The sequence below is a fragment of the Giraffa tippelskirchi genome, chromosome 4 (assembly GCF_054371585.1).
Source record: "Giraffa tippelskirchi isolate mGirTip1 chromosome 4, T2T-mGirTip1v1.2.pri, whole genome shotgun sequence".
In the NCBI taxonomy this organism is placed as follows: domain Eukaryota; kingdom Metazoa; phylum Chordata; class Mammalia; order Artiodactyla; family Giraffidae; genus Giraffa; species Giraffa tippelskirchi.
Window position 1 is genome coordinate 10,337,295 of NC_137278.1, and position 23,614 is coordinate 10,360,908.

The following is a 23,614-nucleotide window of genomic DNA, read 5'->3' on the forward strand; positions in this document are numbered from 1 at the left end:
CTTAATTTTTTTTTTATAATCTATAAAATGAGGATAATATTAATACTTACCTCCTGGGGTGATAGTAAGGATGAACTATGTGATTACATGAAAAGTACAAGTGAGAGTAAGGAGCTCAGTAATTGTCACCTATTACGGTTCTCCTTATGTTTTTGCCTAATAAAAGCCTTAAATCCCACCTTCTTCCTTCCTGAAGCCTTCTGTAACTTTTTTATCTCTTGGAAAACATACTGTCTTAGTGTCTTATTTGCTGGTTAGCATATTGCCTTATGTTACTGTTACATATGTACACAACATGGCTCATCTGCTGAAGCTTGTAAGCCTCTGGAGGGTGCAGGTCAGTGTTCATATAATTTTTTGTAGGAGTCCCAGTGCCTAGTTCCCAATAATGTTTAGTGAATGAATACCATATTATTCAGAAGAAGATATAAGCATTTCTTTTCTGTTGTTGTAATTTAGTAAGTACTTTTAGTCAAAGTGTAGATACAAAAATGTGAAGGGAAAAATTAAACTCTCCAGTTGTCAGGTCTCACTATTTACTGTTTAATTAAATTAGGCATATTCACATGGAGAAGATTTTAATCTCCTGAGAGGGGAAAAGGCTCAATTTTGTTCTTCTAAAAAAAGGAAGTGAAGATTAACTTAGATTTAAATTGGAGAGAGTTGAGAAAAGATTTAAAATCAATAAAGTGCATTTGTTTTAATGGTCATTTCACTTATTTTCTAATTTCAGGACTTATGAATTCTGAACTTTAACTAGATGAAAGAATTTTGAAATCTTAGTAAAAAACAGGATCTGTCAGTTTTTATAAATGGAAAACTTTGTACTTAATAAAAAGCTTTTGTTTTTCTAACTTGTGATCATTTCTGGTTGTGGAAAATATATGTGAGTGCCTCTATACCATTCCTAAGGAATCTTGTGTAGGAATTAGGTTCAGCTTGCCTAATGCTAATAGCATGAAGTCGGGGTACAGTGTGGAAAGGTAAAAAAAAAAATCTCGCATCTGCTGTTACATGTTGTTAACTCCCTCAGCAGACGTTAAATCATTTCAAGTACAATAATAGTGTGGGAGGTAAATTAACTAACCATTAACAGTCTTATAAATACACAATTAACATGCCAACATTTATATGACACATTGATGGGGCAGCAGTAATTTTTGATTGGGAGTTTGCAGACCTTCGAGAAGCCCCAGGCTGTTGCTCATTCAGGCAAGTTTTCACAGATTGCAGGTGAGGGGGTTGTGAAGTCTGTCTGGCAGAGGGAAGTGAATGTGCGGTGTTTTGAAAGGTCAGGAACAGGAATTTCCCTTCAACCATTGGCTGGACGTGAGCATTTTAAGTCATATTGCTGTCTCAGGTCCTTAGGCAATGAAGAAGTATAAGGGGGACTCATTTGCTTCTGGTGGGGCTATATAAAGAGAGAATATTTTACGTGTGGACTTTGTAGCTGAAGTTGCTTGAATTTCTGGGGATTTTCTAAAAGGTACTCACACCTAACTGGGGATGTAAAGTAGAACCCTTCTCTGTGGTTTCAGGTCAACAAGTAGATGATCTCTGGAGTTCATTTCATGTGTAAAATGTTATGATTTTTAGTTTCGAACAGTCATTACATGTGCTCCGTACAAATCATGGTTGCCTTACTGGAGGGAAGGCTAAGGGTCTAAGTCTATCGCATAACACATTTGCTGTCTTACATCCTTTATGAGGACCCATGAGAGAAATTTCTCTCAGGCCCTGAACTCAACAACAGGATTTTAAAAAATCATGTTTATTGTAGCTGTTGTAGTTTTTGTTCCTCTTTGTTTTGAGAGGCTGCTGCTGCTGCTGCTGCTAAGTCGCTTCAGTCGTGTCCAACTCTGTGGGCCCCACAGACGGCAGCCCACCAGGCTCCCCCGTCCCTGGGATTCTCCAGGCAAGAGTACCGGAGTGGGGTGCCATTGCCTTCTCCTTTGAGAGGCTACAGGGTGGTTTAAATCCCAAGCTCTTGGCTTTGATTCTTGGTTCTGATTTTTTGGTTTTGATTCTTAGTTCTTTTGTGATTAGGTTATTTCATGTAGCATAACATCCTCAGAATTCACCTGTGTTTTAACATGTCTTAGAATATTTAAGGCTGAATAACTGTCCATTGTATGTGTGTACCACATTTTGTTCATCCATTCTCTACCGTGTGTTTTAAATTACTGTGTAGTATTCTATTGTATGTATGTGTCATGGCATATGCACTGTTAAAGGATGTTTAGGTTACTTTCCAATTTTTATTACAGTCCTGAGATAAATATTTTTGCAGTTGCTTCCTTAGAGCAAGCCCTAGTAGTGGTGTTGTCCAAAGGGTACTCCTGTTTTACACTTTGATAGATACTACCAAACTACCCTTTAAAAAGCCTCAATTTTCATTCCTTCTGATAGTACATGAAAGTGCCCATTTCTCTGAACTCCTGCCAGCATTTTTTTTTTTAATTACTTTTTATTTTTGGCTGTGCTGGGTCTTCGTTGCTTTTCTCTAGTTGCAGCGAGTCCAGGGGCTGCTCTTCATTGCAGTGCGTGAGCTTCTTGTTGTAGTGCCTTCTCTTGTTGCGGAGCATGGGCTCTAGGCGCACGGGCCTCAGTAGCAGTTGTTGCAGCACATGGGTTCAGTAGTTGCCACGGAGGGGTTCTAGGGTGCATGGGCTTTAGTAATTGTGCTCACAGGCCCTAAAGCTTCAGTAGTCATCACTTGTGGGCTCTGGTACACAGGCTTAGTTGCCCTGCAACGTGTGGCATCTTCCCAGACCCAGGGTTGAACCTGTGTCCCCTGCATTAGCAGGTGATTCCTGTCCATTGTACCACCAGGAAGTCCCAACATTTGGTTGTAAAGATCTTTGATTTCTGCACAACTGATCCAAGAAAAGAACTTGCTTTTCTGGAATACCTTTGTCTTAGAATTCAAATCAACCTTCAGATGATAATTTGCCACTCTTCAAATGATTTAAAACATATTCTTTTGGTTCTGAAAAGTATTTTTGGAATAATTTGATAGTGTCCCAAGGTGACAGTTTTGGAGGTACATTGTAGAGAAGTTCTCGTACCTGTATTAAGTTTTTTAAAAAGCTGTTCTTTCTTTGTACTCATACACATGACATGCTCATATATAATTTATCTCTGAAACAAAATTAGGTAGTCCTTGAAAGTCAGACAGCAACATTTATTGAGTTCCTGCTGTGTGTAAACTGCTTTGTTGCCAGAAAGGATATGGTATTATGGCCCCTGACCTTGTGGAACTTTCAGTCTAAATCCTCACGTACATGTCATAGATGGTGGAAAGCATGCTTTTCGGGATAGTCCTGTCAGATTTCCCTGTCAGAACTGGCTCTGAATAAATATTTGTTGAACGATACATATAGATTCCTCATTGTAGGAAGTCATAGTGTATACTAATAGAGAAGATATCTGCTCATGTTAGGGTGTCTTGGGGGCCTCTGTTCTGTTAGGATAGTTAGGGAGTTGCTATGTGCCTTCAGAAGTGTTTGCCCATAACTCTTCTCCAGAAGAGGTGATGGAACAGATTCATCTTCCTGAAAAAGTCCTACTGAAGATACTCCAGTGTACTTTTGCTGCTTTGCACTTGGGCTTTTTGGTGCCAGTACCTGCATGCATGCTCAGTCGTGTCTGACTCTTTGTGACCCCATGGACTGTGGGCCATCAGGCTCTAGGCAGGAATACTGGAATAGGTTGCCATTTCCTACTCTGGGGGGATCTTTTCAACCCAGGGATCGAACCTACGTCTCCTGTGACTTGTGCATGGACAGGAGGATTCTTTACCACCGAGCCACCTGGGAAGCCCTTTTGGTGTTAGAATACCCATTAAATGTGTGGCTTCTCACTGAAGCCCTTTATTTTTACAGGGGTGAACTAGTCAATATGAAGTTAAAAACACCTGCCCCCGTACTGGTGCCTTGTTGCCTTACTTTCATGAGGAAGATGCTAATCGTGATTGCTACAAAGATGAAGCACTCTTGATCTGTGATTCTGTGCTTCTGTTACAAAACAAATACTGTCATAACTGATTCTATGGTTATATACATCTCTTTGTTGTTACATAAGAAGTTCTTATTTTTACAAGTGAAACTTAAATGCTCCCCTTTATTTCTGTAATTTTTTCTGATTATTACACTTAAAGTTGTGGGCTGACATTAATGTTTCTGAGACTAAATGTCTCAGAAATTTGACACTTAGAAGAATCCCATGATATTAGGAGATATACTGGTCTCTATTAGGGTATAAACTTTTTGACTCAGCCTTCCCTTATCTTTGCATTTCCCATTAGCTTCTGTGTAAAATAAGTACTTAGTGCATATTAAAGGGAAAAAATGAAGACGAATATAATTCATTTGATTAAAGATGCTCCTTAGTTAAACTTCCTCTGAGTATCTTTAAGATCCACCAAATGATGTTAATAGAGTGATATGTTGCCAGATAGAAAATGTTAATATTTCAGTTAGCTGAAATAATTTATTAACTAGATTTCCCATGTTCCATTTCCAGAAGAAACAAATGACAAGACCATGGTGTTCTAGGTCCTTCTAAGAATAAATATTTTGCCAGTACTGTTCCTAGGAATGTTTTCAGTCTGGCTTTCACATTTCTTGCACTACCTAACTGGTCTAGAGGAGCAGAAAGGTGACTCAGATGACCTACAGAGTCCTGTTACAAAGGAAACACACTTATTTTACCTGCTGTGTACTTACGAGAAAAGGATAAATTGTTGACATATTTTAGGATTACTTTAAACAAGAATTGAACATTGAAATTGGTAATGATATTTTTGCCATCATCATTATTAAGAGCAGCTAATTTTTAATTATTTACCAGTTATTCTTTTAAGCAGAAATAGATATTTTTCTGGAACTCTCTTGCTTTTTCGATGATCCAGTGGATGTTGGCAATTTGATCTCTGGTTCCTCTGCCTTTTCTAAAACCAGCTTGAACATCAGCAAGTACACGGTTCACGTATTGCTGAAGCCTGGCTTGGAGAATTTTGAGCGTTACTTTACTAGCGTGTGAGACGAGTGCAATTGTGCGGTAGTGTGAGCATTCTTTGGCATTGCCTTTCTTTGGGATTGGAATGAAAACTGACCTTTTCCAGTCCTGTGGCCACTGCTGAGTTTTCCAAATTTGCTGGCATATTGAGTGCAGCACTTTCACAGCATCATCTTTCAGGATTTGAAATAGCTCAACTGAAATTCCATCACCTCCACTAGCTTTGTTCATAGTGATGCTTTCTAAGGCCCACTTGACTTCACATTCCAGGATGTCTGGCTCTAGGTGAGTGATCACACCATCGTGATTATCTGGGTCGTGAAGATCTTTTTTGTATAGTTCTTCTGTGTATTCTTGCCACCTTTTCTTAATATCTTCTGCTTCTGTTAGGTCCCTACCATTTCTGTCCTTTATTGAGCCCATCTTTGCATGAAATGTTCCCTTGGTATCTCTAATTTTCTTGAAGAGATCTCTAGTCTTTCCCATTCTGTTGTTTTCCTCTATTTCTATGCATTGATCGCTGAGGAAGGCTTTCTTATCTCTCCTTGCTATTCTTTGGAACTCTGCATTCAAATGGGAATATCTTTCCTTTTCTCCTTTGCTTTTCGCTTCTCTTCTTTTCACAGCTATTTGTAAGACCTCCTCAGACAGCCATTTTGGTTTTTTTGCATTTCTTTTTCATGGGGATGGTCTTGATCCCTGTCTCCTATACAATGTCATGAACCTCTGTCCATAGTTCATCAGGCACTCTGTCTATCAGATCTAGTCCCTTAAATCTATTTCTCACTCCCACTGTATAGTCATAAGGGATTTGATTTAGGTCATACCTGAATGGTCTAGTGGTTTTCTCCACTTTCTTAAATTTAAGTCTGAATTTGGCAATAAGGAGTTCATGATCTGAGCCACAGTCAGCTCCTCGTCTTGTTTTTGCTGACTGTATAGAGCTTCTCCATCTTTGGCTGCAAAAAGTCCAGACCACCTGACCTGCCTCTTGAGAAACCTGTATGAAGGTCAGGAAGCAACAGTTAGAACTGGAAATGGAACAGCAGACTGGTTCTAAATCGGGGAAGGAGTACGTCAAGGCTGTATATTGTCACCTTGCTTATTTAACTTATATGCAGAGTACATCATGAGAAACACTGGGCTAGAAGAAGCACAAGCGAGAATCAAGATTGCCAGGAGAGATATCAATAACCTCAGGTATGCAGATGACACCACCCTTATGGCAGAAAGTGAAGAACTAAAAATCCTCTTGATGAAAGTGGGAAAGGAGAGTGAAAAAGTTGGCTTAAAGCTCAACATTCAGAAAACTAAGATCATGGCATCTGGTCCTATCACTTCATGGGAAATAGATGGAGAAACAAAGGAAACAGTGACAGACTTCATTTTCTTGGGCTCCAAAATCACTGCAGATGGTGACTGCAGCCATGAAATTAAAAGATGCTTCCTCCTTGGAAGGAAAGTTATGACCAACCTAGATAACATAGTAAAAAGCAGAGACATTACTTTGCCAACAAAGGTCCATCTAGTCAAGGCTACGGTTTTTCCAGTAGTCCTGTATGGATGTGAGAGTTGGACGGTGAAGAAAGCTGAGCGCCGAAGAATTGATGCTTTTGAACTGTGGTGTTGGAGAAGACTCTTGAGAGTCCCTTGGACTGCAAGGAGATCCAACCAGTCCATCCTAAAGGAGATCAGCCCTGGGTGTTCATTGGAAGGACTGATGTTGAAGCTGAAACTCTAATACTTTGGCCACCTCATGTGAAGAGTTGACTCATTGGAAAAGACCCTGATGCTGGAGTGATTGGGGGCAGGAGGAGAAGGGGACGACAGAGGATGAGATGGTTGGATGGCATCACCGACTCGATGGACATGAGTTTGGGTAAACTCTGGGAGTTGGTGATGGACAGGGAGGCCTGGCATGCTGCAATTCATGGTGTCGCAAAGAGTCGGACACTACTGAACGACTGAACTGAACTGAACTGATTCTTTAACCACTTTACCCGCATAATCTTCTGTATATCCTTTCATCCCCGCATCATCTCCATTTAAGAAATGAAAGAAAACAGGCTCAGTGAGGCTAAAGTTACTTTGACCAAGCTCATGTAGCTAGCAAGTGATAGGGACAGGATCTGAACCCAGTTCTGCCTGTAAGCCCTTAGGTTCCTAACTACTATCCTGTAATATCTTCCTTGTTGAGTATTCCCGTTTAACTGAGGAGGTACTGTTTTGTTCCCAGAATAAACATCATTACAGGTTTAATAGGATTCAGGAACCAGTTCTTATAATTAGATTTCTAAAATAAGAAATTAATCTGGTAGCAGACAAGTTTGATTAATAAGTTTTATTTTAAAAGCACAATACTATCTTGAATCAGAAGGAAGGAAAATGTATGTATTCAAGAAAATTACTTTGATGGTACATTTTTGTAAAATTCCTGGTAACTCAGAAAGCGTGTCTGTGCCCTTTTAGACGTTTCACAACTATGACAGGAGAGGGGAATATAAACTGAAGAAATACAGTTTCATACTTTAGCACATCATTTGAGGAAAATACAGGTTGTTCCCCCATGACTTTATAAAGTACTGAGAAGACTACATGGGAATGAAGGGAGAAAGAAAGGAAAATTTATTGTTTTAACAGTAGTTATGTGCTTTGAGTGGCCTGACTAAGGAGTTACTGTTATTTGTTTTGTAAAAGAGCGAGCCATCCTCTCTGATACCCTGGAGATCTCATTGACTAGAGCAGTAGCCCCTAGTGCTTATAAGGATTTCCTTTCAGCTTAGACTTAATCCTTTTAAGCTCCTAGCTACAGGGATAAATGTTGATTTTCAAGGTAGCATTTTTACCACATTGAATTTGTTTGAAAAATGATTCAGTCATTCTCTGCCTTATTCTTAAATGTTGCTGTGTACATCATGTTTCTAGGTAGTTGAGCCCGTGAAACAATATGAAGAGGAGAAAATAGCCTTTTAAGGAAATTGGCCCACAGAAAGGATGGCCTTCTTGGACAATCCAACTATCATTCTAGCTCATATTCGACAGTCACATGTGACCAGTGATGACACAGGAATGTGTGAGATGGTTCTCATTGATCATGATGTTGACCTAGAGAAGATTCATCCTCCTTCAATGCCTGGAGACAGTGGGTCAGAAATTCAGGGAAGCAATGGTGAGACTCAGGGCTATGTGTATGCCCAGTCGGTCGATATTACCTCAAGTTGGGACTTTGGTATTAGAAGACGCTCAAATACAGGTAAACATTGCCTTTTAGTCCTGTCTTCTGAGCTTTAAATCAGTAAACAGTCTTATAGCATAATTCATAACGTTGGAATAGGTTTAATGGGAAAAGTTACTCTTTATTGATAGGAACATGAATGTATTCACTAATAGTCTAAGGCATCTCTCCATCTCTGCGACTGAATGGTGAGAGTCTCTGGAATGATGCTGTTAGAAGGAAGCAGACAGAGGAGTAGGTGAAAAAGTTGACTATGAGAGGAGTGTTGGAGATTCTGTTCTAAAAAGTCACCATATAGACAGGGAAGTGGACTGTCTTGAGGATCTTTACCAGAGCAACACTATTACCAGTAGGCAGGGTTCAGGTTACATGATAAAGAAGCTGTAATATGGAGAGCTGGGCAGACAAGGAGTGCTGCTGCCCGGGACAGTTCTTGCCCTTGGAGGAATCGTACTTGGTGGCTGATTGGAGGGAGACAGCTGACTGTTTGTTAAGGCCGCTTTTAGTAGGAATTCCTACTTGGGATGTGAGATGAGAAAAGGTACCCCTGTTTTTGCTACATTATTTAGTTGATCTCTCTACCCTTTGGTATTCGTGGCCTGAAAACGCTGTTTTAGCATATGTATATTTAGTCATTAGCTTATAAAAATTCATTCCCCTTTTCCAGCTTATGTTTTTGGGGAGCATTTTGAGGAGTATGTGATGAAGTCCTTTACGTAGATAAACTATTTAGACTATATAATGTAGTTGTTTTAATATGATGATATTCTACGAGATAATTTTTTTATTTAGATAATCAGAAAATATAATCTCCTAATCAGTGGCAGTAACCTGCTAACTCCCAGGAAAAGTAACAGCAGGATATATAGTAGAACCCTGAAAATATTTGCACGTTTATTTTCATAGTCTGTATCTAAAATGGATGTGAAGGAGTACTGCTGGTAGAACAGGATACAGTTTACACTACAAAGCATGTTAAGGTTTTGGTTCAGAATTCAGCGTTCTGTGACATCTGTCAATACAAAGAATAATTTGCTCTTGTGATGAAAATAATTAATAGCATTTCCCAGTATCCAAAGGAACTTTTAGCAAAATAGGATTTGAGTGAAAGTTTGAATATAACTTCAAACCATTGATTTGCAGTTCTCTAGTTGAAACTGACTTCCTTGCAAGTTATTGAGATATCTTTTATGACAGGCTGAATGGATTTAGTAGGAGAATGCTGCTAAATTGAGAGCTTTATGATTATAATACTTTGGCTGTACCCTTCAAATTTATTAATTGCAAGTGGATGTATTTTGCTTCTGTGGAATTGGGTTCGATAGAGGGACATTGTCATAATGTTTTGCCAGCATAGTTTAATTTTCTGGCAAGATTAGTTTCAGTGTCTCACTGCCACAATGCTAAGGCACGAACGTAAGATTTCCTACCTTGAAAATGCTTGAAAGAAAACTTAATTGTATTTATTTATTTTTATTAGCATTGGGCCCGGATAGGAAGTTGAAGATTAGCAAGAGGAACCTAATTTAAAGAGGTGGCCTAAGTTTGACTTTCTTTTCCATTGTAGTCTCCATGCGCTGGACAGTATTGGATGCTGGATGCTATTTCTTTAAAAGATCCAGTTAACTGACTTTTGAAGGTTGAGCAGCCAATGGTAGCATAATCACAAATGCATAATTTTAGGTGATGCTTTTGTTTTTGTTGTTGGAATTTCTTAAGCTAGCACTTAGATGCTAATAATTAATTAAGATTGTGGGGTATTCGAGTGACCAAGAAATTTACTTTTTAATCCTTTCAGCATATCTTAAAATTTTGTATAAGAAAAATTGTTCTTTTTAAGATTTGACTAATGTTACAAAGATACAAATCATTTATTTTACTACCTATAAACTGTTTCAGCCCACTGAAGAAAAGCTATGCTAATTTATATAGCTTTGACATTTTATAATTTTCATGATTTTTAGATAAAGGATTTTATATTTAAAACTTTAATAGTCTAGTCTGAGTTCATTTATCTTTAATTTTTGAAACGGGTAGAGTAATTCATAACAGTAATTTTATTCCTGTAATGTAATATTCACTTCAGTTCATTTGTGCATTAAAATTCCTTTAAGACCGTTATTAATGATTTATATAATGAAATGTCATATTAATCACAGAAGTTTTCACATTTTATTATTCTCTTCCATGTTAATACTATCTTTATGATCTCTATTAATGTTTTATATCCTCTAATTTCAATTATAAATCAAGAATATTTTCATGTTTTTGTTGGTATTTGCTTTTCAGGGGTGCCACCTTTAAAATTTTATGACTTTTTCCCTACATATGCAATATAAAACATCTTTATTCATATAAAGGTAGTTAATTATGTCTTTGTTTATAGTAAACTTTCATTGACAAACTTATAGTTATAATATTTCTTTTCAAGCTCAAAGATTAGAACGACTGCGAAAAGAGAGACAAAACCAGATCAAATGCAAAAATATTCAGTGGAAAGAAAGAAATTCTAAACAATCAGGTAAATCAAAATAATTTTAATTGTTAATTTGAGATTTATATCTTTAGTTTATATTATTATGTAAGAGCTTTTATTTTTAATTCATCCTTTTAAATACTGTAGGCTGCTACCTCTTGTGTTTTGACTTTTGAACTCTTTCACTTGGGTGCCTTGGTGCAAAGCTGTGTTCTTTAGGTCTTGTCTTTTTGGCTGCTCTTCATTCTGGGGGACAGGAATTCATGAGTGCAGGGCACGTTTGTAGAAACTGTTGTGCTAGTACCTTGTTCTTAGAGCCAAGGTGTACTTGTGGTTTGAATGGGCCTCGAGATTATAGATCCTCCTGGCATTTCTAACCTAGACTTTCCCTTGCATTAGTGATCCCAGTAACAACCTTTTTGGCATATATGCTAATTCTTTTCCTTTAGCTTACAAACCATTATGTTGCTGGTATCAGCATTTCCAGTATGTGTTCCTGTGGTATGTATATTAAAAAGCTGACCATTGATGTATTTTCAAAACTTCAAGAAGAGAAGACTTTTTAAAAAATTATAAAATTGAATACTATTAAAATATTTTCTAATGTTTTATCATGTTTCCTTGACTTTTTTCTCTCCTTTCAAATAAATATCCGCAGTCTATCTTTTAATCTTCTTCATACCTCGCACTACTACCCTGGCGTGTAATATGTGACCAGTCAATTTTTGTTGACTAACTCCTTTGCTACATAATATTTATGAAGCTAGTAATATTCATGATTATCACATTAATAGCAGCACCTACCTAGTGCTGTGGTAAGTACCTTATGTGCACTACCTCCAGTGAATGGTTCTATAAGGTGTAGGTTTCATTGCCATCGTTAATAGGTGAAACAGAAGGTCACAGGGACTTAACTTGAAGAATTTACAAGGCTAGGAAGTGGTAGTGCAGTAGAGTCATGTTTTATATCTAGCACTGTCTATCTAAAGCCCAGTCTCTTTCTGCTAAACCACATCATATAAAGTGGTTATTGCTTTCTCCTACTATGATTGTAAACCCAGGAGTGTTCATTGGGTATGATTTTCTTAATGATTGCTTGTAAATGATGACTGTGTAGAACCAGAAATCTCATCCACTTCTTTCTCCTTATATCTCACTTCTGTGACTGCCTATAATTCTCCCTGAATGTCTTTTTAGTTTTGCTCTTGATATTTTAAAAATCTCTCCAGACTGGCCTTTTCTGTTGATCTAGTTAATATTTCTCTCTGTTGTATTTAGCACAAACTGGAAAACCTTTCTATCATTTATCTTGTCTACTTTCTTTAAAATTTTTGTATATCTGAAGTGTTTTTCCTATTTATTGCTTCTTTATGAATTCAGAGCCAGTTTAGTAAGCCCAGCTCTCCAGCTCCCCTTTGCTTTGCCATCTTTACTTCCATATCTTGTAACAATCATGAAAAAATAAATTAATAAATAGAGTAGAGCTTCTCAAATATAACAGCATTAACACCTTTCATAATGTGAGAAATAACTTCTTCAACCTAAATTTTGATGCATTTAATAATTAATAATTAGAGATATATCTAATAAATTTTAATACATCCATCACCCACTCCCTTAAAGTCAAATCCTCTCTTTTGTTCAGTGTTTCACAGAATGTGCTGGAAGCACAAATAAATAGTCCCCTGTTTGCTTTCATTTTAACCACACTGTCCATTTTGTATGTACATTTCTCTCTCCCTCAGTTTCTTTCCTTCTTATTTCTGTCTCAGAGATTTCAATAATTGACCCTGAGATCTTAATTCTGGAAAGGCTCTTTAAAGTGCCTGCCCATGCTTTGCAATGTTGACCTTGATTCTGGCCAGACCAGTAGCCTGCCTGGTGGTTATTCCTCATCAATGTACAGAGGAATGCCTTTGAATTTTCTGTTAAGCTGGGTTCCATCATTACCACAGACTGACACCCAGGTATCCTGAAATGGTTAGAAAAGTGGAGTCCTCAGTCCACTAAACATCTCCCTGGCAAACGGAGTAGCCAGTCTGTTTTCACACATCTCTCAAACGCACACTCTCTTTTGGCAAGAAATTCCATGACCAAATCATTTTGAATTTAATTGGGAATTTTGGCTTGGTTATCATTCATTTACTCACTCTTTTTATGCTAATTACATTTTGTTAAAAATCCTTTCATCTGCTTTTCCTTATCTTTGTTTTACTTCTTTCCCCACTGGAAGAATCATCATTGAATGTGATGATCCCTGCAGTGTTCTTTTCCCATAATTATTCTGTCTGCATCCGGTCCATTCTTTAAGACACTGCCTAAATGCAGCCTTTCCATAGAGGAGTTGGAAAGGATCCTAGAAGCCAGCGGTTCGTACCTCGAAGTTCTTCATGAACATAGTGATGCGTGTGCCACAAGACCACGTGATAAACGTAATACCTTATAGTAAGATCCTTTTAGTGTTTCTGTAACTAAAACTGCATGGATAAATGTGAAGCCAATGTCATTGGAAGACAGCTTTGTCAGGAATAATGTCAAATCAAGGACTAATATTTTTAATTTTATTGTGTTAAAATGGTGTTTTATATTACTTACAAAATTAGTTAATGCTCTTATTCATTGAGTCATTTAACAAGTATTTCTTCCACAACTTCTGTGTGCATAGTAATTCACTGCTTGGTGCTTCAGGTAATACATGATTCCTGTCCTCAAGAAGTTTGAAGTCTAGTAGAATTCAAGACTATTTACATGTAAGGTTAAATAATACCTTAAAACAATAATGTACTTTATATCAGTTACTTATGAATATTCCTGGTTTTCTTTATATAACTTCTGTTATATAGCAACTGTTCCCAGGTACAGTGGCTACATAAAAGTCAGAAATGCATCCAAAAGTGTTATAATGACATCTGTATGCATTTCTAGGCCCTGTCTGTGGAATTCCTCATTTAGTAGATAGAGGTTGGGGTCCACAAATCTGTATTTTTCAGAAGCACACTGGGTGAATCTAATGGGTAACCAGCTCTGAGCACCACTGGATTATATGCCACCTACTAAGTTGACTTCATGCAAGTAGAACAAATTAGTTCTTAATATTTCTATATTATTGGTGAGAAAATGAGTACAGAGTTGCTGAATAACTTTCACAAGTTACTTACAAGTGGTAAATGGCAAAGTCAGAATTCTTGCCCTGGGCATTCTGACTGCAGAGACTGTAGTCTCTCTACTCTGTTCCCTTCTCTCTCACACTGCAGGCAGAAAGGAGCTGCTCCTGGCGCTTTGGGTATTGAAGAGTCTTTGATGTTCCCTTGCAACTTCCTTCTCTCTCTGTCAGTTACAGGTAGGGTTCAGGAAAGTTGCCAAAGCTTTTATATTAAAAAAAAAAAAAAACAACTTTCAGTGGCCAGTAACGAAAAGCAAGTAAAGTTGAGGTGCAACGTGAAATCGAGTAACTCAAGAAGTACAGCTGTGCCTTATGAATGGCTTAGAACCAGGAGGAAGGGCTCTAGGACCTTTCCCAATCTTACGCTTTTTTGTGCTCATCTGATCTATCCTTCCTCCTCCTGTTCTGCTCCCTCTCCCCACAACTACTTTGTCTGCTTGTCTGATCCAGAGTTATTCATTCAAAAAGTATTTATTTAGCTCCTACAGTACACAGGAAGAAATAGAGGAAAACAATAGAATGGGAAAGACTAGAGATCTCTTCAAGAAAATTAAAGATACCAAGGGAACATTTCATGCAAAGATGGGCACAATAAAGAACAGAAATGGTATGGACCTAACAGAAGCAGAAGATATTAAGAAAAGGTGGCAAGAATACTCAGAAGAACTATACAAAAAAGATCTTCATGACCCAGATAATCACAATGGCCTGATTACTCACCTAGAGCCAGACATCCTGGAATGCGAAGTCTAGTGGGCCTTAGGAAGCATCACTACAAACAAAGCTAGTAGAGGTGATAGAATTCCAGTTGAGGTATTTCAAATCCCAAAAGATGATGCTGTGAAAGTGCTGCACTCAATATGCCAGCAAATATGGAAAACTCAGCAATGGCCACAGGACTGGAAAAGGTCAGTTTTCATTCCAATCCCAAAGAAAGGCAATGCCAAAGAATGCTGAAACTGCTACACAATTGCACTCATTTCAGTTCAGTTCAGTCGCTCAGTCGTGTCCGACTCTTTGTGACCCCCTGAATCGCAGCACGCCAGGCCTCCCTGTCCATCACCAACTCCCGGAGTCTACCCAAACCCATGTTCATTGAGTCGGTGATGCCATCCAGCCATCTCATCCTCTGTCGTCCCCTTCTCCTCCTGCCCCCAATCCTTCCCAGCATTAGGGTCTTTTCCAATGAATCAACTCTTCACATGAGGTGGCCAAAGTATTGGAGTTTCAGCTTCAACATCAGTCCTTCCAATGAACACCCAGGACTGATCTCCTTTAGGATGGACTGTTTGGATCTCCTTGCAGTCCAAGGGACTCTCAGGAGTCTTTTCCAACACCACAGTTCAAAAGCATCAATTCTTTGGCGCTCAGCTTTCTTCACTGTCCAACTCTCACATCCATACATGATGACTGGAAAAACCATAGCCTTGACTAGACGGACCTTTGTTGGCAAAGTAATGTCTCTGCTTTTAAATATGCTATCTAGGTTGGTCATAACCTTCCTTCCAAGGAGTAAGCTTCTTTTATTTCATGGCTGCAGTCACCATCAGCAGTGACTTTGGAGCCCCAAAAAATAAAGTCAGCCACTGTTTCCCTGTCTATTTCCCATGAAGTGACGGGACCAGATGCCATGATCTTAGTTTTCTGAACGTTGAGCTTTAAGCCAACTTTTTCACTCTGCTCTTTCACTTTCATCAAGAGGCTCTTTAGTTCTTCTTCACTTTCTGCCATAAGGGTGGTGTCATCTGCATATCTGATATATCTGATTATTGATATTTCCTCCGGCAGTCTTGATTCCAGCTTGTGTTTCTTCCAGCCCAGCGTTTCTCATGATGTACTCTGCATGTAAGTTAAATAAGCAGGGTGACAATATACAGTCTTGACGTACTCCTTTTCCTATTTGGAACCAGTCTGTTGTTCCACGTCCAGTTCTAACTGTTGCTTCCTGACCTGCATACAGGTTTCTCAAGAGGCAGGTCAGGTGTTCTGATATTCCCATCTCTTTCAGAATTTTCCACAGTTTATTGTGATCCACACAGTTAAAGGCTTTGGCATAGTCAATAAAGCAGAAATAGATGTTTTTCTGGAACTCTCTTGCTTTTTCGATGATCCATCGGATGTTGGCAATTTGACCTCTGGTTCCTCTGCCTTTTCTAAAACCAGCTTGAACATCTGCAAGTACACGGTTCACGTATTGCTGAAGCCTGGCTTGGAGAATTTTGAGCATTACTTGACTAGCGTGTGAGATGAGTACAATTGTGTGGTAGTTAGAGCATTCTTTGGCATTGCCTTTCTTTGGGATTGGAATGAAAACTGACCTTTTCCAGTCCTGTGGCCACTGCTGAGTTTTCCATATTTTCTGGCATATCGAGTGCAGCACTTTCACAGCAGCATCTTTCAAGATTTGAAATAGCTCAAATGGAATTTCATTACCTCCACTAGCTTTGTTCGTGGTGATGCTTTCTAAGGCCCACTTGACTTCACATTCCAGGCTGTCTGGCTCTAGGTGAGTGATCACACCATCGTGATTATCTGGGTCGTGAAGATCTTTTTTGTACAGTTCTTCTGTGTATTCTTGCCACCTCTTCTTAATATCTTCTGCTTCTGTTAGGTCCCTACCATTTCTGTCCTTTATTGAGCCCATCTTTGCATGAAATGTTCCCTTGGTATCTTTAATTTTCTTGAAGAGATCTCTAGTCTTTCCCGTTCTGTTGTTTTCCTCTATTTCTTTGCATTGATCACTGAGGAAGGCTTTCTTTTCTCTCCTTGCTATTCTTTGGAACTCTGCATTCAGATGGGAATATCTTTCCTTTCTCCTTTGCTTTTCACTTCTCACTTATTTCACACGCTAGCAAAGTAATGCTCAAAATTGTCCAAGCCAGGCTTCAACAGTACGTGAACCATGAACTTCCAGATGTTCAAGCTGGATTTAGAAAAAGCAGAGGAACCAGAGATCAAATTGCCAACATTCATTGGATCATCGAAATAGCAAGAGAGTTCCAGAAAAACATCTACTTCTGCTTTATTGACTATGCCAAAGCCTTTGACTGTGTGGATCACCACAAACTGTGGAAAATTCTCAAAGAGATGGGAATATCAGACCACCTGACCTGCCTCTTGAGAAATCTGTATGCAGGTCAGGAAGCATGCTGGACCTGTATGCAGGTCCAGCCAGAAGTGGACATGGAACAACAGACTGGTTCCCAATTCGGAAAGGAGTATATCAAGGCTGTATATTGTCACCCTGCTCATTTAACTTATATGCAGAGTACATCATGAGAAATACTGGGCTGGATGAAGTACAAGCTGGAATCAAGATTGCCAGGAGAAATATTAGTAACCTCAGATATACAGATGACACCATGCTTATGGCAGAAAGCAAAGAAGAACTAAAGAGCCTCTTGATGAACGTGAAGGAAGAGAGTGAAAAATTTGGCTTAAAGATCAGTATTCAGTAAACTAAGATCATGGCATCTGGTCCCATCACTTCATGGCAAATAGATGCAGAAGCTATGGAAACAGTGACAGACTGTTTTTTTTGACTCCAAAATCACCGCAGATGGTGACTGCAGCTATGAAGTTAAAAGATATTTGCTCCTTGGAAGAAAAGTTATGACCAACCTAGACAGTATATTAAAAAGCAGAGAAATTACTTTGCCAGCAAAGGTCGTCTAGTCAAAGCTATGGTTTTTCCAGTAGTCATGTATGGATGTGAGAGTTGGACTATAAAGAAAGCTGAGTGCTACAGAATTGATGCTTTTGAACTGTGGTGTTGGAGAAGACTCTTGAGAGTCCCTTGGACTGCAAGGAGATCCAACCAGTCCATCCTAAAGGAAATCAGTCCTGAATATTCACTGGAAGGACTGATGTTGAAGCTGAAACTCCAATACTGTGGCCACCTGATGTGAAGAACTGACTCATTTGAAAAAACTGTGATGCTGGGAAAGATTGAAGGCGGGAGAAGAAGGGGACGACAGAGAATGAGATGGTTGAATCGCATCACGAACTCAATGGACATGAGTTTGAATAAACTCTGGGAGTTGGTGATGGACAGGAAGGCCTGGCCTGCTGCAGTCCATGGGATCAAGAGTTGGACACCACTGAGCAACTGAACTGACAGTACACGAAGGCAGTTATGCACTGTTATAGGCCTAAAAGGTATAGCAGTAAACAGGACAAAGTCTCTCCTCTGATGGAGCTTGTAGGGGAGAAAGACAGTTAACAGACACAGTATGTTGGATGTCAGAATGGCGTACGTGGCACAGAGAAAAATATTGCCTAGCTCAGGGGCGTAAGGAGTGCTAGGCTAGGGATTTTGCTGTTTTATATAGAGTGATCAGGGAAGGCCTCATGAGGAAGGTGATGGTTGAGCAGAGATCTGAAGGGAGTGAGGGAGTGAGCCAGGCAGGTAATGGGAGATGAGTGTTCAAAGATGAGGGATCAGCAAGTACAAAGGTCCTGGGGTGGAAGTGAGACTGCAGTACTGGTGGAAAAGCAAGGAAGGATACCTGTTGGTTAGAGCACAGTGAGCAGGGGAAGTGGGGTTGGAGAAGTAAGCCATGGAAACCTGATCACAGATGGTCCTGTAAGGACCTGGGTGAGGTGATTGGATCAGAGTACTGATATGATATGTGACTTAGTTTTTTTTTTCTTAGCTTAAATTTTTCTTTTAAAACAACTGTTATAAAAAATTTCAGACACAGAAACAAAAACTTTTTCGAACATATGCAGAAGTAGAGAGAATGGTGTCATCAACCCCCCCATGCCCATTGCCCACCTTCAGCAGTTTTAATAGTATATGTCTTGTCTCGTGTCACTTATATGTTCACCTACCCTTTCCTCCCAGATTATTTTTAAGCAAGTCCTTGCTATTATATAAATGCATACCTAAATACTTAGGTGTTTTTTAATGTGTACATAAACTACACTACAACTATTCTCCAAAAAATGAGCAGGAATTCTTTACTGTTATCAAATATTTCCTTGTTTCAAGCACCCCCTCCACTCCCCCGCATTTTGTTTGTTCAGGTCTAGATCTAAGGTCCACACGTTACTTTTGGGTAACATGTCTCATTTCCTTTTTAATCTACAGATTTGGATTCTTTCCCAGCTTTTCATTCTTGTAGTTTATTTGTTAAAGAAACTGGGTCTTTTGTCCCATAGAATTTCCTGCATTCTGGCTTTTGGTAATCATATCCCTACAATCTCATTTAATATGTTCCTCTGTCCTCTTTCTTTCCTATAAACTGATGGTTGGATCTGGAAAATAACTCAGACTGAAGTTTGGTTTTGGTAAGAATACTGTGTTCATACTGATCTGTATTTTCTATTACATCATTTTAGGAAACATGGAATGTCTTGGTTCTTTTTATTTGTGATAAGATTGATGGTAGAATCAAGTGTTATCCATTCATTATTAAATTACTCCCATTAGCTTCTTGTCTGATGATTTTAGTGGCCATTGATGATCATCACTAGATTAATTATCATTGCATGCGTGCTCAGTTGTGTTCGACTTTTTGTGACCCTATGGACTGTAGCCTGCCCGACTCCTCTGTCCGTGGGATTCTCCAGGCAAGAATACTTAAGTGTGTTGCCATTTCCTTCTCCAGTAAATCTTCCCAACCCAGAGATTGAACCCAGGTCTCCTGCATTGGGAGGCAAATTCTTTACCTATGAGCCACTTGGGAAGTCCAGATTCTTTCATTCAGTTCAGTTCATTTGCTCAGTCCTGTCTAACTCTTTGCAGCTCCATGAACTGCAGCACGCCGGCTTCCCTGTCTATCACCAACTCCTGGAGCTTGCTCAAACTCATGTCCATTGAGTTGATGATGCCATCCAACCATCTCATCCTCTGTCGTCCCCTTCTCCTCTGGCCTTCAATCTTTCCTAGCATCAGGGTCTTTTTCCAATGAGTCAGTTCTTCGCATGAGGTGGCCAAAGTATTGAAGTTTCAGTTTCAGCATCAGTCCTTCCAGTGAATATTCAGGACTGATTTCCTTTAGGATGGACTGGTTGGATCTCCTTGCAGTCCAAGGGACTCTCAAGAGTCTTCTCCAACACCACAGTTCAAAAGCGTCAATTCTTCAGCACTCAGTGGTTTAGTTGTGAAATAGTGATTTCTGATTTTATCAGTCTTTCTTCATTTATTAACAAGTTTTATATAAAGAACTTTCCCTAATCTATTATTTGGCATATAGTTCCTACAAGAAAGGTAGGATAAATGCTTGATTCTTTCCCTTTGTTAGTAGTTTTCAGGATGAATTTTATTACTTAACATCCTGTATAGGTGACCAATGAGGGTTTTTTCCTTTTGTAGCATTATCCACTCATGGGCTTTAAGCATAAATTATATTTTTCTATTCATTGCAGTTATTCTTTTTTATGCTATTATTGTCCTTTTGTATAGTGAGTCCCTTCATATTTGCTTCTAACTTCTTTTGACACTGTTCCAGTAATCTTTCATAGCTTTCTTGCTTTTTTGTATAACAAGATGTTTCAGGTTCATCTTGCCCATTTTCTTCCCTACATCTGGAATCAGCCATTTCTCCTGGGAGTCTTGATTCTTTTTAGAGGTAAATGACATTGAGAGACCACAAGTGAGCTCTAGGGGAGCTCACTGGATTAATTTTCTTTTTTTTAATAGGCTTTTTCAGGCAGTAGAGCTCAGAAAAAAATAAATTTTTAAAGAGAGAATACATTGTGAGTTAGTGCTGATAATTCCAATTCAAATTTAGGAATTTCTACTTAATTTTTTTGATTTTATGTTTATGTATCTTTTCTCTTGCTGAAAATCTTGGTTCCAGAATTGAAATACCAACGTAATTAGTAACATTATGATTAGTGAGAACATTTTAAGAATTTTATTTTATCTTTTTAATATATTCCACTAGGAAATACAGTCGTGTTGCTCTGTGATAAAATTACTTAAAATAATTCCTCTGTTTGTAGTTAAACTGCCAACTAAATACTACACTTAGGTTCATGTATTTCATTTTGCTTTATTTTTTGAGGTTGCATTTTCCTTTATTAATTACACAAAACATTTATGTGGTTCCAAAGTTAAATACATAAAAGAAGGTAAAACAGAGAAATCTAGCTTCAATCTTTATCTTCTATTCTTTTAGTCATTTTAAAACAGGTTTTCGATTTCCTCTCCACTTACAACTATATATAAACATATTCACATTCGTATCCCCTCTTTTTAAATTAAAGATAGCATAATACACCCCATTTTATGCAACACATTTTTCAATTAACAACATATCTTGAGAATTACTCTGGAGCAATCTATGGAGATAGGTTTCATGATGTGGATGTATCATAGTTTAGCCACGAAGGCCCTTGTTGAGGGATATTTGATAGTTTTTAGGCTTTTGCTGTTGTCGATGGCACTGCAGTGAAAAGCCTCCCGCATACGAGTTTTGTTTTGTTGCCAGTATCCCTAGGATCAGATCCTGAAAGTGATATTGCTGGGCCAAAGGGTAAATATATGGTTTTCTTGGACATTGCAACATTTCCCCTTCATTGAGAATTTACTCTTTTGCATTTCCTCTAGTAATAGTGTCTATTTCCTCATAGCTTTAACATTTTTGATTTTTGCCAATATGATAGAAGTGAAATGGTATCAGTGTGTAGTTTTAATTTGCATATCTCTTATTATGAATGTGGTTGCACATCTTTCCATTTGTTTAAGAGTTATTCGAGTTTCTTCTTCTGTGGATATTATATATTGTACATTTTTCTATAGGGTTGTTGGTCAGTGTCTTCTCTACTTTGAGACTCTTTATATAATTAGGAAGTTTTTATTTTTATAGCTTCAGATTTATCCATTTTCTTCTTATTCTGAAGTTTATAACTTGTATTTTAAAAAACTCATTGGCTGCCATGTTGAGAAGAGACAGTGGTCTTGGTTGGGTGGCTGAGGAAAATGTGGAAACAAGACCAGTTTGAAGATGGTGGTAATAATCCAGCTTCCGTGGCCATAGGGGGTTCTGGATATCTTCTAAAGTTTCTCTTGATGGATAAAGTGTGAAAGAGAAAAGTGGAATGATACTCAAGTTTTTTGCCTGGCAGAACAGAGTTGCCATTAACTGAGAAGATGATTGTGGAAGGGGCAGGTTAGTGGAAAGATCAAGAGATTGGTTATATAAGGACATGAAAAGTTTGAGATGCCATCAGCCAACCAGGTAGAAGAGTGAAATAGAAAGTTGAATATGTGAGTCTGTAATTTTAGGGAGTGTTTAGGAATAATCATTTAGAAGTTACCAGTGTACAAGGGTATTTATTTAAGTTTTCCCTATTTATTTAATTTTTATTGAGGTATGCTTTACATACATTGAAATGTAGAAGTGTTAAATGTTTGATGACTTTTGCCAAACATATACATCTGGGCGACTAGCATTCCAGTCAAGTATGTAGCATTTCTGTAACCCAGAAAGTTCCCTCATGCCTCTTTCTAGTTAATCCACTGCCCAAAGGCAATTACTGTTCTGATTTATATCACCACAGTTTAGTTTTGACTCTTGTAAAATGGTGTTTACCTACATATTTTATCTTATTGGCTGTGCTGCACCACTTATGGGATCTTCATACTCCAACCAGGGATCAAACCTGGGCCTCTGGCAGTGAAATCCAGGAATCACTAATCCAGATTCTGGAATATATAAGTACGTTAATCAACAGATTAATATCTATTAATTATACATTAATAGCAATAGATTAATACACATATAAGAACGCTATTAAAGCAGTATTTTAAATATTGGAAGTGCTGTTCTACTTGTAATCAATCAACAAGTTTACTGCTGCACTTTGGAAAGGAATGATCCTTTATGAAACACCTATTTCTGCTTCTTGTTCAGTCACTAAGTCATGTCTGACTCTTTGCAGCCCCATGAACCACATCACGCCAGGCTTCCCTGTCCTTCACTGTCTCCCGTGGTTTGTTCAGACTCATATCCATTGAATTGGTGAAGCCATCCAACCATCTCATCCTCTGTCACCCTCTTCTCCTCCTGTCCTCAATCGTTCCCAACATCAACGTCTTTTCTAATGAGTGGGCTCTTAGCATCAGATGGACAAAGTATTGGAAAAAGCAAAAGCAAAAAGCCTACTGAGTGCTAGGAACAATGCCAGGTGTCTTTTTATTTTGTCCTCACAATGATCCTAAGAGATAAGTTACCAGTAGCTCCAGAAGAAACCGAGCTGTGACTTATCAAAGTCACTGTACCGTTATCAGTAGGGTTAAGTGTGAAGTGATGATGTATTAACTCTTCCATTCTCTGACTGATTCACACTTGGACTTCTCTCCTCAACCTATGACATTTTCCACCTTCTTCCTTTGCTTCCTACATCATGGAGAAAAGGATCTAATTCTTTTTTAAAAGGTGGCATTTCTGGAGAAGGAAATGGAAATCCACTTCAGTATTCTTGCCTAGAAAATCCAGTGGACAGAGGAACACAGTGGGCTACAGCCCACGGGGTCACAAAAGAGTTGGACACAACTTAGCGACTAAACCACCACCACCACCTAACTCCTTACCACAGACTGAACACATATGTACAGTAATTTCCATGCTCAGGTATTTAGTCAGCACAGTGCTCAGTGAGATGCTAGTTTGGTAATCACAATTACAAATAGTTGATCTGGATGATTCACAGTCTAGGACTGTGTCATGCAGGTGTTATCCTTGTACAGTTCTGTGTTTAGTTACATACA

General features: G+C 38.5%; 1 protein-coding gene across 37 annotated transcripts in view; it reads left to right on the plus strand.

Annotated features, from left to right (window-relative positions):
* MAPKAP1 (MAPK associated protein 1) overlaps window positions 1-23,614 on the plus strand; it is a 233,532-nt gene that overhangs the window by 22,877 nt on the left and 187,041 nt on the right. For 22 of the 37 annotated variants that reach the window (XM_081588533.1, XM_081588538.1, XM_081588554.1 and 19 more), the window contains 2 exons: window positions 7,945-8,272; window positions 10,686-10,775. The exons of 4 other annotated variants lie outside the window; for them this stretch is intronic. In XM_081588533.1, coding sequence (XP_081444659.1) covers window positions 8,014-8,272; window positions 10,686-10,775 — 349 coding nt within the window. In that variant the 5' untranslated portion in view covers window positions 7,945-8,013. Of the gene's footprint in view, window positions 1-7,944; window positions 8,273-9,821; window positions 10,776-13,984; window positions 14,071-23,614 lie in introns of all 37 variants that reach the window. 11 more of the 37 variants (XM_081588548.1, XM_081588550.1, XM_081588558.1 and 8 more) reach the window with 5 other exon arrangements.